This window comes from Schistocerca gregaria, chromosome 3, assembly GCF_023897955.1.
Source record: "Schistocerca gregaria isolate iqSchGreg1 chromosome 3, iqSchGreg1.2, whole genome shotgun sequence".
Lineage (NCBI taxonomy): Eukaryota > Metazoa > Arthropoda > Insecta > Orthoptera > Acrididae > Schistocerca > Schistocerca gregaria.
In genome coordinates this window covers 174,518,386-174,536,900 of record NC_064922.1, presented here as the reverse complement: position 1 = coordinate 174,536,900, position 18,515 = coordinate 174,518,386, and the positions used below count along the sequence as shown (strand labels likewise).

The 18,515-nt window shown below is 45.6% G+C and overlaps 1 protein-coding gene across 1 annotated transcript in view; it reads left to right on the top strand.

Annotated features, from left to right (window-relative positions):
• The window catches only part of LOC126353895 (serine/threonine-protein kinase SMG1-like), a 364,235-nt gene that overhangs the window by 26,919 nt on the left and 318,801 nt on the right, over positions 1 to 18,515 (top strand). Inside the window, exon 2 of the mRNA XM_050003118.1 lies at positions 8,968 to 9,053. Coding sequence (XP_049859075.1) covers positions 8,968 to 9,053 — 86 coding nt within the window. The remainder of the gene's footprint in view (positions 1 to 8,967; positions 9,054 to 18,515) is intronic.

The window sequence follows — 18,515 nt, the reverse complement described above, 5'->3', positions numbered from 1 at the left end:
GGCGGCTCATGCGGATCCTCGAAGCTCAGGGCCTCCGAGCCCAGCAACAGGGAGGCTTCCGTCAGGGCCGCTCAGCGACCGACAATTTAGTCTCGCTAGAGTCGGCTATTTGTAACAGCTTTTACTTGGCAAGAACATCTAGTTGCTGTTTCCTTTGATCTTCCGAAGGTGTAAGATACCACCTGTCGCCATCATATCCTTGCTATGTTGCACGAATGGGGCTTATGGGGTCCACTTCAGATTTTTTACGGAATTTTCTCTCCAATCGCTCCTTTGTTAGAGTTGGCACATATTTTATCTCTGCTCATATTCAGGAGAACGGTGTCCCACAGGGCTCAGTTCTCAGTGCTCCCCTCTTTTTGGTGGCGATTAATGGTCTTGCTGCTGTGGTGGGCTCATGGGTCTTTTCCTTTCTATATGCCGATGACTTTTGTCTTTATTACACTTCCCCAAGCATCAGTGTCACTGAATGATGGCTGCAGGGAGCTATCCACAAGGCACATTTTTGGGTATCCAACTATGGTTTTCAGTTCTCAGCCTCTAAGACCCGAGTGATGCATTTCTGTCGTCGTCGAACGGTCCACCTCCATCCAGGGCTCTACCTTGCTAATGAACTTCTTTGTATTGAGGAGACACATCACTTCCTTGGCATGCTGTTTGATGCTTTAACAACGGTGCTAGCGGCACCTCAACATCCTTTTCTGCCTCAGCCACACCATTTGGGGGGCTGCACGAACAACCCTCCTACAGCTCTGTAAGGCCTTAGTCCAGTCCCGTCTAGACTACAGGAGCGTGGTGTACGACTCAGCAGCACCTTCAACGTTGCAGATCCTCAATCCGATTCTCCATTGTGGTGTCAGACTGGCGACAGGTGCCTTCTGCACTAGTCCAGTGACTAGCCTTCTTATAGAAGCTGGAATCCTTCCCCTACGATCCGCCAACAGCAGTTGCTTGCGTCATACATCGCCTGTGTTCATGCCTCGCCCGAACCCCCAAATCGCAGGTTCCTTTTTCCCATCTTCTGCACTCCCCACCCCATGACGGTGGCCTAGGTCGGGTCTCCCGATCGCGGTCCGCGTTCGTTCCCTTCTCTCGTCACTCGAGTCCTTTCCCCTTCCTCCATCCTTCCGGCCCTCTTCTTCTACCCCTCCTTGGTCCCTCCCTCGCTTGCGGCTTTGCTTGGATTTGTCCTGCGACTTCAAGTCCTCCGTTCCACCTGCCAGTCTTTGTCAACAATTCCTGGCACTTCTTGCCTCGTTTCGTGATGCAGATGTAGTCTAAACCGATGGTTCTGTGTTCGATGGACGCACTGTGTTTGCTTTCATCCACGGCGACTACGTTGAGCAGCATTCCCTGCCTTGTGGGAGCAGTGTTTCCACTGCAGAGCTGGTTGCTCTTTATCGTGCACTTGCACACCTTTCCTCCTGCCTTGGGGAGTCATTTGTCATATGCAGTGACTCCCTGAGTGGATTGCAAGCACTTGACCAGTGTTTTTCTTGGGACCATTTGGTGCGCGGTATTCAAGATTCTGTTTTTGCTCTCTCCGAGTGTGGTCATTCAGTGATGTTTGTGTGGGCCCCGGGCCACATTGGCATTCCAGGAAACGAACGTGTCGATAGGTTGGCCAAGCAGGCCACCACTTCGCCAACCCTGGAGCTTGGTCTCGTGGAAAGAGACCTCCGGTCAGCCCTACATCGCAAGGTCCACAATGTCTGTAGCTCTGAAAGGTCTGTCTTGAACACGTTAAATAAGCTCCGCATGGTCAAGTCGTCCACGGCCGTATGGAACTCATCCTTGAGGGGCAATCTTAGGGACTCAATTGTTCTCTGCCGTCTCCGAATTGGACATACGCAGTTCACCCACAGCTATCTCCTTCGTCGTGAGAACCCGCCCAAGTGTTGCTGTGATGCAGGGCTGACAGTGGTCCATCTCCTGATGGACTGTCCCCTTTTAGCCCCCTTGCGGCAGTCCTTTTATTTACCAGCTGCACTTCGTTTCTCGGTGACGATGCCTCTATAGCTGACTCAGTTTTAAGTTTTATCTGTTCAGCTGGGTTTTGTCACTCGCTGTAGTGTGGGCGCTCTTGCGCGATTTCTCAGGCTACACCCACTCCAGCACCTTTTAATTGTGACATGGATACCAAAATAGTGTCTTTTATGTTAACAAGTTGTGTTGGTACCTCTATCAATGCTTTCCAGCTGGAGGTTCTTCATTTGTAGTTGAGTGGTTGACCTTTAACCTGATCCATCAACCACTGTAGTCTGTTTTACTCTAGTCAACTATTTGCTCTGCTCCTTTTGAGTGTCCTCTATTTTGTGTTACTGCAGTGTTCATTTTAGCTCTGTACCCATTCGTGTTCCCTCCCTCTGGGTGCAGAGGTTACACTTTTATTGTATAGGCCTTTTACAAGTATGTCTGTTTGGAACTGGGGACTGATGACCTCGATGTTTAGCCCCCATCAAATCCCAAAACCAACCAACCAATCCTCTTCTAATGTTGTGGCTGAACACTGGCTTTAGGGAGCTATACGGAAGGTGCAGACGTGGGCCATCACTCATTTTTCAGTTTCTGGCTGCCAAAACTTGTAATGCTCTTCTGTCGTCATTGTACTGTCCATCCCCATTCTGAAGTTTACCTTGATGACCAACTACTAGATGTAGTGGATACTTACCGCTTTTTCGGACTGGTCTTCGACACCTGCTTAACTTGGCTTCCCCAGCTTTGTCAGTGTAAGGACAAGTGCTGCCAGCACCTTAATATTATTAGATGTCTGAGCCACACTGACTCCTGCTCCGTGTGAGTCTTTGTCATCTGTAGTGACTCCTTAAGTAGCCTACAAGCTCTCGAGCAGTGCTTCCCTAGACTTCCTTGGGTAAGGACTATCCAGGAGTCTCTTTACGCCCCCTGCAACAGAGGATGTTCAGTGACCTTCATTTGGACCCCAGAACATGTCAGGATACCAGGCAATGAACTCGCTGACCGCCTGACCAAACAGGCTACTCGTAAAACAACTCTGGAGATTGGCCTGCTGGAGACCGGTTTGCGATCAGTCCTCTGCCACACAGTTTTCGTGATCTGGGATACTGAATGGTGCACCCTGAGTACACCAAATAAACTCAGTGTTATCAAGGAGATAACAAGTGTGTAGTGCTCATCCATTTGTTCCACTTGCAGGGAAACTGTTGTCCTTTGCCGGCTCCGCATTGGTAATATGTGGCTAACACATGGTCACCTTCTCTGTCATGAGGACCCACCTCGGCATTGCTGTGGCTCCCCTATGTCCGTCATCCACATCTTATTGGACTGCCCAATTTTAGCTGCTCTGCGGTGGACTTCTAACCTTCCAAGCACCCTACCTATGGTGTTGGGTGACAATGCCTCAACACCAGATTTAGTTTTACGTTTTATTCATCAAGGAAGTTTTTATTGTACCACCTAAATATGGGTGTGTGGCCTTCTCTCCTAGGCCTCCACCCTCCCTCCATTTGAACGCTGTCACCCTTTAAAGAGAATTACAGATGTATCTCTTTAATCAGCGTTGTGGGTAAAATCTTTTCAGGTATTGTTGAAAGGAAAGTGCGAGTATTAGTTGAGGACCAATTGGATGAAAATCAGTGTGGGTTTAGGCCTCTTGGAGGTTGTCAGGACCAGATCTTTAGCTTCCGGCAAATAATGGAGAAGTGTTATGAGTGGAACAGGGAATTGTATCTATGCTTTATAGATCTAGAAAAGGCATATGACCGGGTTCCTAGGAGGAAGTTATTGTCTGTTCTAAGAGATTATGGAATAGGAGGCAAACTTTTGCAAGCAATTAAAGGTCTTTACATGGATAGTCGGGCAGCAGTTAGAGTTGACGGTAAATTGAGTTCATGGTTCAGAGTAGTTTCAGGGGTAAGACAAGGCTGCAACATGTCGCCACTGTTGTTCATATTATTTATGGATCATATGTTGAAAACAATAGACTGGCTGGGTGAGATTAAAATATGTGAACACAAAATAAGCAGTCTTGCATATGCGGATGACTTAGTTGTGATGGCAGATTCGATTGAAAGTTTGCAAAGTAATATTTCAGAGCTAGATCAGAAATGTAAGGAGTATGGTATGAAGATTAGCATCTCCAAAACGAAAGTAATGTCAGTGGGAAAGAAATATAAACGGATTGAGTGCCAAATAGGAGGAACAAAGTTAGAACAGGTGGACGGTTTCAAGTACTTAGGTTGCATATTCTCACAGGATGGCAACATAGTGAAAGAACTGGAAGCGAGGTGTAGCAAAGCTAATGCAGTGAGCGCTCAGCTACGATCTACTCTCTTCTGCAAGAAGGAAGTCAGTACCAAGACTAAGTTATCTGTGCACCGTTCAATCTTTCAACCAATTTTGTTGTATGGGAGCGAAAGCTGGGTGGATTCAGGTTACCTTATCAACAAGGTTGAGGTTACGGATATGAAAGTAGCTAGGATGATTGCAGGTACTAGTAGATGGGAACAATCCCTTGGATTGGAGGATCCAGTTGACCTCGTGGTGTTTCACCACGTGTTCGTGGCTGTTCTCAGTGCAGTTCCAGGTTCAGAAATTGTATAAAGTGAAGGTTCAATGGTCGATGGGTGATCGGTTTTGCATACACACATGCAAAGTGCTGTGAACTATGCTTCTTGCTGAGTGGGTGCAATGTCTTCACTGCTGAATTGGTGATCATCAGAAGAGCTCTTAGCCATGCTTGTTCTAGCACCAGCAAGATGCTTCTAATCTGCAGCAACTCCCTGAGCAGATATTAGGATATAGACTAGTGCTACCCTTATCACCCATTTAGTCATGAATGTCCAGGATCTTCTTTCTGACCTCAATGAAGTTGTACCACCAGTCATTTTTGCTTGGTGCCGTGGACTCGTTCGGTTCTCTGGGGAATGAACATGTTGTATGCTTGTCAAAGTTGGCTACCAGGATGCCAATTTTCAAAATCAGAATCCCAGTCAAGTCTGTGCCATCAATTTTTTGAAGTGTGGCACTCAGAATGGTTTGCCCTGTACTTCCCAGACAAAGTGAGGGCCATAAAGGAGATCACAGCACTGTGGCAGTCTTCCCTTCACACTTCCCACAGGGAATATGTGGTTGTGTTGACTATGCACTGGTCACACTTGGCTGACCCACAGCCATGTTCTCAGAAATAAGGATCCACAGTACTGCCTATGTGGTACCCGCCTAAGGGTGGCACATATCGTACTAGACAGTCAGAATTTGGCTACTCTGCGATGATATTGTAAGCTTCTTCACATGGTATCTCTGGTGCTAATGGACAGTGCCAAGGTGGCTGACCTGATTTTAAGTTTCATCCACTAAGGTAGTTTCTTCCCATCTCTGTGAGATGGGGCACTTTGGCCTCATTAACCACCTAGGGGTTTGGAGGGGCACACCTTGTGTGCTCAGGCCCAGGTGTCCGATGGTGGCCAGGGCTCAGTGGTCTGACTTGGCTCCCAGTCTTCCCACCTTTTCAGTCCCTGTTCTTTTATGTCAAATTTTTAATGTTATATCTGTCCTTTTATCATTTAGTCTGTGTTGTTCATTTCTGTGGGGTAGTGAATGATTAGGCGGTGCTATTGTAATGCAGAGGGTGCGTGTGTCACTGCATAACATGCTCTGGGGACCTCCAACTGCATTTTGGGCAGAGCAGCTTGTTCGTCCTACTTCTCCTTGGTTTTATCTCTGTCTTATTGTATCTTGCGTACATTTGAGGTTCCCAGGTTTTGCCTTTTGTATCATCCTTTGGAGGTTATTCCTGTCGATACATGTAGGATGAAGGAACCATTGACCTCGTGGTTTGGTCCTTTTAATTCCAACAACCAACCAACCAATAGTCAAATGATGTAACTTTGAATACCACTTAGTACAGTTTGTGCAACAATGAAATAATATGCAGTGAATCTTAGTACATATTAAACACAATCTGTTTCTTGCTGCTCTTTGACAATTTCCTGGTGTATATTTTACTACAGAACATAAAGCAGCTTTACACATTTTCATACGCACAAAAGAATGAGAACATATATTGCTGGGAATATGTAACATTTTTACATTGGAGCTAATGGCCAGAACAGAGCCTTCTTTTTCATAAAATGGGCCTCCTTTGACTGTGTTTTAATATGCAGTGTTTCAATGTGCGTTCTGCAGACCATTACTTATGTCACCATGTGATATCTGTTACTCGTGATCTTCTCTCTAACCTTAATCACACTGCCGCCTCAGATTCGACCATTTGGCTAGAAAAGCAATTACACTCCACCTCACCCCCCACCCCAAGATGCAAATTTACTGCTGTAACTAAGACTTCTGCCAACTCATAGAAGGAATAATATGTTGTAAGCTACTGCACCCTCTAATAAACTCAGCATCATCAAGAAGATTACTACAGCGTGGCACTCATCCTTCAATTTCTCCCGGAAAGAATCTCCCATTCCATGTTAATTCGTTGTCGGTCATGCCAGTCTGACTCATTTTACGCAACAAGCTACCCTCACAGTGTGGATGTGGAGCCTTACTGAGAGCTGCTCATATCCTGGTGGAATGACCTCCTCCTGGCACTCAACACTGAGCACGGTATTCCGAATTCTTTGCTTCACACGGCATCGGATGATTGACCTGGTTCTCCATTTTCTCCATGACAGTAATGTTTATTCATGGATATAACATTTTAAACTACCTTCAGGGCAATGGCAGTGTGGTTGGGATTGGGGGTGTCTTCTGTAAAATGTTGGGTAATTTAGACACTCGACCCTGCCACATCTGGGTTGCGAGTGGGAGTGCTATGGGAGGGCCTGTTCCCTTTGCACGCAGATGTCTGGGCGAAGTCCATATGCGGCCTTAACCATTTCTCTCATTGTATTTTATTATCGATGGTCCAGCTAATGTCCATCACATTTTTGGCTTTTCCCCTTTTACTCTTGAGTAGAAGGCATTCTTTACTGTGTAGCCGTCCTCAGCCTTAATCGGATTGACAGGGGTTGGATGTGGCAGGGGCGTTCTCTTGACACGGGTGAACCCTGGGGATGGCTTGCCTGCTCTAAGCTGTGACACAGTGAGATCCATGTACTTTACTTCGCAAACTTTTTTTTCGTCTGTGGCATCAGTATTGCTTTTAGTGCTTCGTTTTTACCCTTCTGTGTACTTTCCTTGTGAGAGTACATTCCTGGTGGATGTCATTACTTCTGGATGAATGAACCTTCGAGTGAGGGACTGGTCGTCTTGGTGCTTAGACCCTCACTGCCGATCGACTAGGACAAAAGAACACTTGAGCACAGCTGACAAGGCAGAAAAATCAACTGTTCAGTGTGACGTGAAACCAGAACTACTTGTGTTAAACATTTATGGTGATTGCCAAAAACAGTAAAGATTTTCAGTGGTTTAGTAAGCGTCATTGGGACACACACACACTTCAGTAGCAATGAAATAATGGATATAAATGTCTGTTGGTGTCATATCATCTGTTGTTAATGCACAAGTCGGTGAGTGGGTGTTTGTTTACGTTAGGATTGAACTTACGATGAACAAAGTGTAGACAGCTTTCAGCCACATCCAACTTCTCCATCTCCTCCAAAACATTTGTGGTCAGCACAGTACTTAGCAACAGTGTGAATTGTTTGGCTCGTGTAGATGCTGCTGCAGTCACAGGGGATGCCACACACACCAGGCAAGATGTCTGTCATCGTTAATGGACGTGAATGTATACTGCATATAGGAAGCAGGATGGAATTCTGGTCTCAGTCCGTATCTGTGGAGCGTGCAGCCTATATTTTTGTGTGCGCCACAGAATGCCGTACGTATTGTACTTACTTGGCCTCTTCCATCAAATCACAAAAGCATCCTTTGTTAGTGGCACTGAAAGTGTAGCTATCTATCTGTAGAAAATATTATAAGATACTACAAATGCCCACCAAATATATCTGAGCATGCAACTTATTCTAAATGGGGACATTGGGTCACGTATGTCACACATGTAAATTACCCTGTGAACCTGTTTGGGAAAATATTGTATAACATTGTCATCAGCAATATATTAAGAAGTATATAATATTGGTTTCAACAAGTCACTAAAGATTACAGTTTGAAAATACATACAGTTTCCTGACATCATTTTGAAGTTCTTCTATAGTAGGTGCTTGAGAATAATTGTTATCTTCATTTCCTGTGGTCAGAAGATGCTGCAGTTTGCTACAGTAGTTCTTGATACATTGCAAAAATTTAGAGAACTCTGTCTTTGATCATGTTTAGGTATTGTATGTTAACTGAAGCAATAATTTTGTTCATTGTACATGTCCTGTGGCATCAGAAAGAACTCAGTGTGATAACCATAGCTGCTGTAAGGTAGTATTCACTTATCACTACCTTTTTTCTGTTATGTCAGAGAGACTGCATTAATTTATAAGTCAATGACCTGGTCGGTCTTCTATCTGAACAGCATGTTATACTTAACAATTTAACATAATGTATTGATACCAGTTCCACAGTCAGTGAGATACAGGTAGAAATTTTTCTGCCTGTTAAGGAAATGAGAAGCTGTAGTTTTCTCATTTTCCTGTAACAAGATTCTCTCTTAAAATACTTGTTGATTTAGTTCCTCTTACATTTAATTTAATGTGAAACTAAAATTGCATGCTACAGTTGTTTCTAGAACTGTCAGATCCTTAAAGACCAGTAAGAAATGTATTATCTGTTATCTTGCATCACAGTATCTTTATGGAAGTGATAGAGGATTGAGCCATATGTTAATTTTAATTTTAATGTTAATTAGTTTTTGTTTGAATTGTTGTAGGTAAGTGTGGTTGCCCTAGAGTTAAGACAAGAAGTCACATTAGTCTGGATTGCTTTATATCTAAATTACGTTCGTACTAGATAATGTGCTGTAAGAAACATTTCAAAATTTCCAAATGAATTCAGCACATTTCCAACTGTTAATGAACTGTGCTTTTATTCCAGAGGACTCGAGAATCTCGAAGTTGCTACGCCTGTTATGTAGAGAAGATGACAAAGGGAAGTTCCTTGCTCTCTGTAAACAGTTGCAGGTAGTGTAACCCATGTTTTACTTCAATTTAATTTGAATGTTGTCTTAGTTGAATGTATGTTAAAAACTTACAAAAACATGTGTGCTGAGGTCCGTTGTTAACTTTATGAAATAAATGCAATCCATCTGGTAAGTGAGACTTATTCTTGAATTAACTGGCTGACAGTAAGGTTCTTCCCTTTTTTGTCCACCCTTTGGCAATTATCCATTGAAATATCCACGGCATTAGAGCCAATCGGAATGAATTGTCAATCCTCTTACGATCCTACTCTCCGGTCATCTTCTGTCTTCAGGAAACAAAGCTGTCACCCCACGATTACTTTGTTTTCCCTCATTTTCAGTCAGTCTGGTTTGATATCCCCTCTGCTGATGGCACTCCAGCACATGGGGGACTCAGGGTTCTTCTCCATGATACTGTCCATTATCACCCAATCCCGTTAAACAGTTCCTTCCAAGCTGTTGTTGTCCGTCTTTCCCTTTCTAGATACACCTTCTCTCTTTGTACCATATATATTCCATCGTCCACACAGATGGCTGAGCTGATCTTTATCTCCTTGGTCAGCTCCCCCCCCCCCCCCCCCCCCCCCTCCATTTGCCGGTTGGGGATTTCAATGCCCACCACCTGCTTTAGGGATTTCCGCATCCTTGTCCGCGAGGCTCTCTATTGATTGACCTCTTCCACTAAGCGGATGTTGTTTGCCTCAACACTGGGGAACCTACATCTTTGTCTTCCTCCTCGACCAATTTATCTCATTTGGATATTTTGATCGGTACAGTTCAGCTAGCTCGGTGCTTTGAATGGTTCGCTCTTGCTGATACACACTCAAGTGACCATTTTCCATGCGTCCTTAGATTGCAGCTACAACTGCCATCTATGCGCCTGAGATGCTGGATGTTTGCCCAAGCCAATTGGACACTTTTTTTGTCTTTAGCAACATTCGATGACCGTCACTTTCCTAGCGTCGATGATCGGGTCACTCATGTTACAGAAGTTATTCTTAGAGCCATTGAACATTCTATACCTCGCACCTCCGATTGGCTGGGTCGACTTCTATTTCCTTGGTGGAATGATGCATCCCGTGATGCAATACACGAGCGGAGATGTGCTCTTCGCGTTTTCCGCCATCATCCTACTCTGGCCAACTGTATCCGCTATAAGCAGTTATGTACGCAATGCCGTCGGGTCATCCTCCGTCCTCAGAAGTTTGGAGTCAAAATCCAACAGTTATCTGCCATGCCTAGTTTCTCCCCAATCTCCAGGCTTACTGTTGTGTAAGATACTTTAGTGGACCCAGTCGCAATTTCTAACTCATTGAGTCAACACTTTGCTGAGATTTTGAGCTCTTCAAATTACCCGCCAGCCTTTCTTCCGAAGAAACATGTGGCGAAAGTGCAACCTCTTGCTTTCACCTCTCAAAATAGCGAAAGCTATAATACTGTATTCTCCGCGCGGGAACTCTGACACGCCTTATCTTCTTCTCGCTCTTCTGCCCCAGGACTGGATGGTGTCCATGTCCAAATGTTGAAGCATTTATCATACCATAGTCTGTGTTATCTCCTTCGCATTTATAATCGAATTTGGGCCAACATTACTTTTCCCAGAAGATGGTGGGAAGGTATTGTCGTTCCTGTTCAGAAACCTTGAAAGTACAAACATCTCCCCTCTAGCTATCGCCCCATTTCTCTCACGAGTAGTGTATGTAAGGTTTTGGAGTGTATGGTGAATTGCCGTTTAGCCTGGTCGCTGGAGTCCCGAAGGTTTTTAACACGTGCCCAATGCGGTTTTTGAAAGCATCGTTCTGCAGTTGCCCATCTTGTTGCTATATCCACTTATACCATAAACAATTTTCTCAGGAAACGCCAAACAGTAGCAGTATTTTTTGATCTGGAGAGAGCATACGATACCTGTTTGAGGACAGGTATCCTCCGCACACTGTTCTCTTGGGGATTTTGAGGTCGGCTACCCTGTTTTATTTGTAAATTTATGACAGAGCGCACATTTAAAATGTGGGTGAACTCTATCCCATACTTTCTCCCAAGAAAACGGGGTGCCCCAGACTCCATGCTAATTGTTGTTCTGTTTGCCATTGCCATAAAACCAATTTTGGATGGTCTCCTTCGCGATGTCTCAGACTCTGTCTTTGTGGATGATTTTGTCATCTTCTACAGCTCTCAACAGACCAGCCTTTTCGAATGATGTCTTCAAGGATGTATCTATTGCCTCCACTCTTGGAGCATCGAATCTGGCTTTTGCTTTTCTCCCAGTTAGACCGTTTGTGTCAGTTTTTGGCATCATGTTGAGTTTTTTTCACCTTTCCTACATGTAGGCCCTGTCGACCTTCCGTTTGCGGAAATTGCTAAATTATTGGGACTTATGTTTGACAGAGAACTGTGCTGCTCCTCCCACATTTCCTATCTTTCGGCTCGCTGCCTGCGATCCGTTGGCGTTCGAAATTGGACTAGGGAAGCATAGTTTACTCCTCTGCTAGGCCATCTATTCTTCAGCATCTCGACTCTGTCCACCACTGTGGATTGCGTTTAACGTCTGGAGTTTTTTACACCAGCGCTGTGGAAAGCCTTTATGTTGAGACTGCTGAACCTCCACGGTCCAATTGGTGAGCTGTCCTGAGTTGTTACGCTAGCCGTCTGTCTTCCATGCCTGCTAATTCAGCCCGTGACCTCTTTTTTGACGCCTCCTTGGATTTAGGGTATGCAAGCCACCCTTTCTATCTACTACCACCAGGAGTCCGCTTCTGTCAACTGCTACGTTTACCTTCCTTCCACTTTCCTAAAACTTTCTTGACAACTGGGAGTACATCACCGCCTTGACTTCGCCCCCAGACCTGCTTGCTCCGTGACCTTAGTCAGCTTCCCAAGGATGGCACCCCCTTCTCTCGTTGATCCTCAGGCATTTGCTGCTCTATGCACACAAATTAAGGATGCCACATTTATTTACACTGACGGCTCAAAAACATCATTTGGTGTTGGGAGTGCCTATATTGTTATGCTGTTCTCCAGACTGTCAAATACGTAAGTCGACATAAGCAGATACAGTATATTATATGCTCAGATTCGCTCAGCTCTCTCCTCAGTCTCCAAGCTCTTTATACGGTCCACCCTCTGGTCCACCAGATTCAGGACTGCCTCCACTTGGGGGGCATCTCTGTGGCATTCCTCTGGATCCCAGGACACGTTGGTATCCGTGGAAATGAGATGGCTGAGATAGTGGCCAAGGCTGCAGTCTCTCTGCCTCAGCCTGCTGTTCACATGGTCCCCTTCGCCAGTCTACAGAGTGCTTTATGTCGCCGTGTTGCTCTTTTATGGCACGCACAGTGGTCTACACTTCCCAATAATAAATTGCAGGACGTGAAAGCTCTTCCCTGTGCTTGGACCTCTTCCTCCCGAACTCGTCGTCTGGAGGAGGTAATTTTAACTAGACTCTGGGTAGGGCACTGTCTTTTTAACCATCAACATCTTTTAAGTGTCGATCCTCCGCACTTTGTCCCCACTGCTCTCAACCGTTGACGGTGAGACACCGTTTACTTCAGTGCTCCTGTTTTACTCCGCTACGTGCCTGTTTACACCTGTTGCCTGATATATCTTCCAATTTAGCAGATGACACGCGCTCAGCCAATTGCGTCCTCAAGTTTATCAGTGTTAGTGTGGTGACGTTGGTCATTTGAAGCTCTTTTTGCGGAAAACAACTGTTCCCCCCCTCCCCCCCTTCCATAGTGGTTTTCTAAGCTTTCCTTGTTTTTCTTAGTTTCCCCACTTTTTGAGTTTCGCTACCATTGCTGCTGATTTCAAATTTTTTTTTACCCTTCCCTAAGCCACAGAACTGGCACTAATGACCATAGCAGTTTTGTGCCCTAAAACCATAACAAAACAAAGAAAAGGACAAATGATGAGAGAGGCAAACTCAGGCTCAGAGGTCTGGATCAGCAGATTTTGAAGAGTGGGTGGGCCACCTATGTAGCACATAGTGGGTGACACATTGTAAAGTACAGGCACAATGCGTGCCTACAGAGATGTAAGTAGCTGTGATGGGAAATCCTTCCAAGGTGCATTGTCATTCTATGTCAGTATGGAAACAGGAGACCTACTGTTAGTCACAAGCTGGATCTGGACCTGAGGGCAATAGAGAGAGTGCATCTGTGTTTGTGTGTTGTGCAGTAGGATTTTATTTAATGGTGTAATTGTAATCGCTAAGTAAAAGAGCCCAATGTGCTACCAACAGTTTATGGTCAGTAATGAGCGTAAACTTAGTCTCATAGGGAAACATGGAATTTCTTAATGGCAAAGATGATTCCCAGAGCCTGTTTATGAGCTGTAGGTAATTCTAGTGGGTTTTAGTGTCTTGGATGAATAGGTAATGGGCTGCTCAGTAACCATAATTGTTATGGTACACCAGCACCACACCGGTCCCGTGTCGCCGTGTGATACCGTCACTTGGCTGACCTCCCGTGTTGCCGGTGTGCAGCACCACCCGTTTTTCTGCTCTGGCCTTTGCAGATTGACAGAGGAAGAATGCCAATGTCTCTGTAGAACTCGTGGAGCAGGATCCACCATCCTCTGGCCCTGTAGCACGAGTCTTTGAAGGCTGGTTATCGCCAGATGCCGAGGTGACACCCTTTCATTTTTGTTCCTCCTCCCCTTTCATCATTATGATTCTCCTTCAGTGGCATGTTCAAGGCCTTCAATCAAACAAAAAAGGATCTACGGCTGCTCTTAGAATCGCAGCAGCTGCTTGTTTTCTACCTCCAGCAAACAAAATTGCATCCTCATGACCACTTTGAGCACTCTCGCATTTCTTCCCTGTCTGTTTTGACCCCCCACCCCCACCCTGCTCCCCTGGGCGGCATTCCATCTCATAGGGGAGTCATGCTGCTCCTGCGGGATGGCACTGATAGTCAACTCATTTCATGACTACCGGCCTTCAAGCTGTTGCAGTTCACCTTTTCCTTCCTCACTTGACCTTTTCCCTTTGTACTGTTTACATCCTGTGTCATTCGATGTCACCAGTGCAGACTTCCTCCAGCTTATTGAGTAGCTACCTCACTTGTTTCTGCTGCTCGATGACTTAAATGCGCACAATCCCTTTGGGGGTTCTCCCAGCAACTGTCCAAGAGGTGCTCCCTTGGCTGACCTCAGTCAACTTAATCTCCTCTCCCTCATCACAGGAGCACCCGTGTTCCTTTCAGTCTCCACGCACAGCCACTATTCCCATTCGGACCTATCCTTTTCCAGTGCCCAGCTTTTCCATCATCTTGAGTTGTCTGTTCTACCTGACACATACTCAAGCAACCATTTCTTGCATGCTGTCAGTTTGCTGACTCCTACCCCATCTGGATGCATACCCAAATGACAGCTTACTAAGGCCAACTGGAGGCCTTACTCCTCCCTGGTGACGTTCAGCGAACAACAGTTCCCCAGTTGTAATGGCTAGGTAGATATCTTACAAATGTTATCCTTACCGCCGCAGATGCACCATTCCTCGCACTTCCTCTTTACAACTCCATGATCTGGTCCCTTGGTGGACTGAGGCTGGCTGCAACGCAATTCTTGCACTGAGACGTGTTTTCCGCATTTTTAACCCTCATCCTATGATGGTAAACTGCTATATCCAACACCGTGGGCTGCCATATTGCAGAGATTTCAAGCGCTTCCAACTGTCACACTGCCTTCCTCCATCGGAAACTAGCGAAGGAAGCTCAAGCGATACCCTTATATTCTCAGAATCGTGAGTGCTACAATGCCGCCTTTACTATGAGGGAGCAGGATCATGCTCTCACGTCATCCCAATCCCCCGCCCCAGGGCCAGATGATGTTCATATTCAGATGTTTCAACACTTTTCTCTTGCGGATAAGTGCTTTCTGCTTCATACGAACAAGTGCATCTGGGCAGAGGGCACATTTCTCAGAGGCTTTTGTGAAGCCACCGATATGTCCATTCTAGGCCCGGTAAAGACAAACACCTTCCTTCTGGCTACCACCCCATCTGTCACCAGCTGTTTTTGCAAGGTGCTGGAACGTATGATTTGTGCCCGGCTGGTGTGGTGGCAGGAGTCTTGCAATTTACTAACCACTGCACAGTGTGGATTTGGAGTGTGCCATTCTGCAGTTTAACATCTCGTCACTTTGTCCACTCATGTCATGAATGGTTTTATGCGGAAATCCGAGACTGTGGCTGTGTTTTTTAGTTTGAAGAAAGTCTAAGATACCTACTGAAAGACTGGTATCCCCCATGCTTTCTACATGTGGGGCTTTCTAGGCTGCCTGCCCCATTTCCTTCAGGAATTAAAACACAGAGTTTTCAAGGTATATGTGGATGCTACTTTGTTGGACACCTTTATCCAGAAAAACAGTGTCCCTCAGTGTTCTGTCCTGAGAATTGCCCTCTTTGCTATTGCTATTAACCCTATAATGCCCTGTCTGTCTGGTATCTGTGGCTCCCTTTTTGTTGACAATTTTGCCAGTTCTCCACAGACCTGCCTCACTGAGAAGCGTATTCAGAGATTTCTTTACTCCAGGAGCATCGACAATGTTTTTTTGTTTTTCCACTGACCATTTGCATGAATTTCAGACAGCGCAATTGGTTTCGTTCACCAGTTTTAGATATTGGGCCTGTTTCTCTTCCGTTCATTGGAACTATGAAATTCCTGGGGCTTATGCTCAATAGGAAACTTCCTTGATGGTCCCACGTGGCTTACCTGTCAGCCCGCTGCATGCGGTCCCTCAGTGTCCTACGTGTCCTCAACAGAACTTTCTGGGGAGCAGATTGAATGATCCTCCTCTGTTTGTACCGGTCCCTTGTCTGTTGGAACCTAGGCTATGGGTGCTATGTTTATGCATGTGCATGTCTGTCCCTCTTAAGGCATCTCAACACTATCCACCATCGTAGCATCCATTTGGCCACTGGTGCCTTTTACAATAGCGTGGCTGAGAGTCTGTATGTAGAAGCTGCCGAACTACTGCTGTCGTGTGGCCGTGACTTTCTCCTAGGCAGATATGCATGCTGTTTGTCTGCCATGCGTGGCCACCCATCCTATGTCTCGTTTGGTGACTCCTTTGATCACCATTATGGAGCATGTTCCTCTTTTCTGTTACCTCCTGGAGTTTGCTTTTGACTGCTTCTCCGGCAGTGTAACTTCATGCTACCTGCCTCTTTCCTGATGGGTGTGAACCCTTCACCACCTTGGCTTTGTGTGGTGGTCCATGTTTACCTTGGCCTTCATTCGCTTCCTAAGGACACTACTCCAGCCTTGCTCTATTGCTTTGAAATTTGCAAGGAACTTCGTGATAGTAACTTTGTGTACTCTGACTGCCCATGATGTTTGGCTGTTCGGTGTGCCTTTTTCATTGGCATTGACAATTTTCAGTGTTGGCTTCCGGAACACTGCTCAGCGTTTACAGCTCTTCTCCTGGCATCAGGCCACAAAGTACATCTGGCGACACACGCTTTTCAATTAAATGATTTGCTCCGACTCTCGCAGTGCCCATCAGAGCTTGTGTGTGCTGTACACTGTCCATCCCTTAGTGCAACAGAGCCAGGAAAACTGTCATTTGCTCACTGTTGATGAGTCCACTGTGATGTTTGTGGCTTCCTGGTCACATCGGTCTGACGGGAAAGGAGGCCACTGACACTGTTGCCAAGGCTGCAGTCACAGTACGACAGCCCGCTAATTCTTACATTCTGTCCTATGATATGTTTTGCCATCTGTCAGCAGGTGGTGCCACTTTGTCATCACTAGTCCTCCACTTTGGCATCACCACTAGTCCTCCCCTTATGGGAACAAGCTATGTGTTATTAAGCCTCTTCCAGCGGCTTAGATGATCTCATCTCGGACCTCTGCCGTTAGATCATTTTAACTAGGTTGCATATCAGGCACTGTCTTCTAAGCCATCACCATTTAAGTGGTGCTCCCCCACCACTTTGTGCTCATTGTGCTCAACCCTTGATGGTCCACAATTTCTTGGCAGAATGCTCTTTTTTTTTAACCACTTACATTCTTGTTTGTGTTTGCTGTGTTTGTTATCAGCCGTTTTAGTGAACGATGTGCGGCCTGTCGACGGCATTTTACTTCTTATCCATCATAGCAATATGACTAAAGACATCTAATTTTTAGTTCAGGATCTCCATTTCTGAAGGCGTATCTATAGATCTTACTCCACTTCTGTTTTTAGTGTCTTCCCTTCCATCAATTGGGATTACTGTGTAATCGTTTTTAACTCCTCTCTTTGTCTTTGTGTTCTACAGTTCTGACACGGATGCTTATGACCCTAGTTGTTTTTTGCACTCTAAAGCAAAACAAAACGAACCACACCAGTCCCTTAGAGGGAAGTGTCAGCAGCCAAAACAAGGGGATGTGATGGAAAAGAAGGTTGTAATGCAGGGCACTGAGTGTAACATGTGCATCAACTGTGTGAAAGCATGCTCACAGGCAGCGGACCACAGGAATTGAATGCTATTCTTCCACAACTGGTTCAGTGAGTGCAGAACATGTGCTGTTTGTGGGAGTAACTAAGAACAATAGTTAACACTACCCAAAAAGGCCTGCGCTCGTGAGTGTTTGGGGGACATGGGAGAGTGTCAGCAGCTGAAACATTGCAGTGAGTGGGCTGAGTCCCATCTTCGTTGAGCAAGTGTCCAAGGTATTCCACTTGCTTCTGAAAAAGCTGACATTTTTGCAGGTGGCACGTTAGCCATGCATTGTTGCAGCATAGCAAAGGGGGTTTTAGAGATAGTGCAGATGGTCCTGGCACCTAACACTAGAAATAGGAAATAGTTAAGTCAGCCAGATAATTGGTACAGGCTGGATGGACATGGTTAACTGTTCCAGGTATCTCTGGAAGATTGCCATGTTAGAAGAGATCCCAAAGCACAAATGTTTGTGTTTGTACAAGCCATGGGGTGTACTGATGCCTATAATGCATTGCGATTCTTCAACGAATAGGATCCATAAACAAGCATCAGGAAGGTCTATCTCAGAAAAATATTCATGATCGACAAGCTTTGTGAAGAGATTTAGTGGACGTGGTATGGCGTAGGTTTTAACGTGTGCCTGGGCAGTGAGTGTTGACCCACAATTGCCACAGAGCCAGAGGGAGCCATTTTGTTTCTTAACCACTACCAGGGGTGTGGCCCAAGTACCTGTCTTGACAGGTTCAATTACCCTGCTTTGTGAAGGCAAGTCTGAGATTAAAGGCCATTCTTAGGGAGACCAGAAGTGGATGTGCCCTACGGAAAGGGGGCACTGCATCTGGATGCAGAGAAGTATGCATCTCGAAATTGGTGGTGCACCTCTGGCCAGGTTTGAACAGAGACACAAAAGAGGCACAAAGGTTTTAAAGTTCCTGGAATGAAACAGTATCCATCGTGGAGAAACCAATAGCGAGAAGATAACTAAGCCAAAAATGTTGCTAGCTGATTGGATGTTGACAACAAACAGCATTATTGGCCATG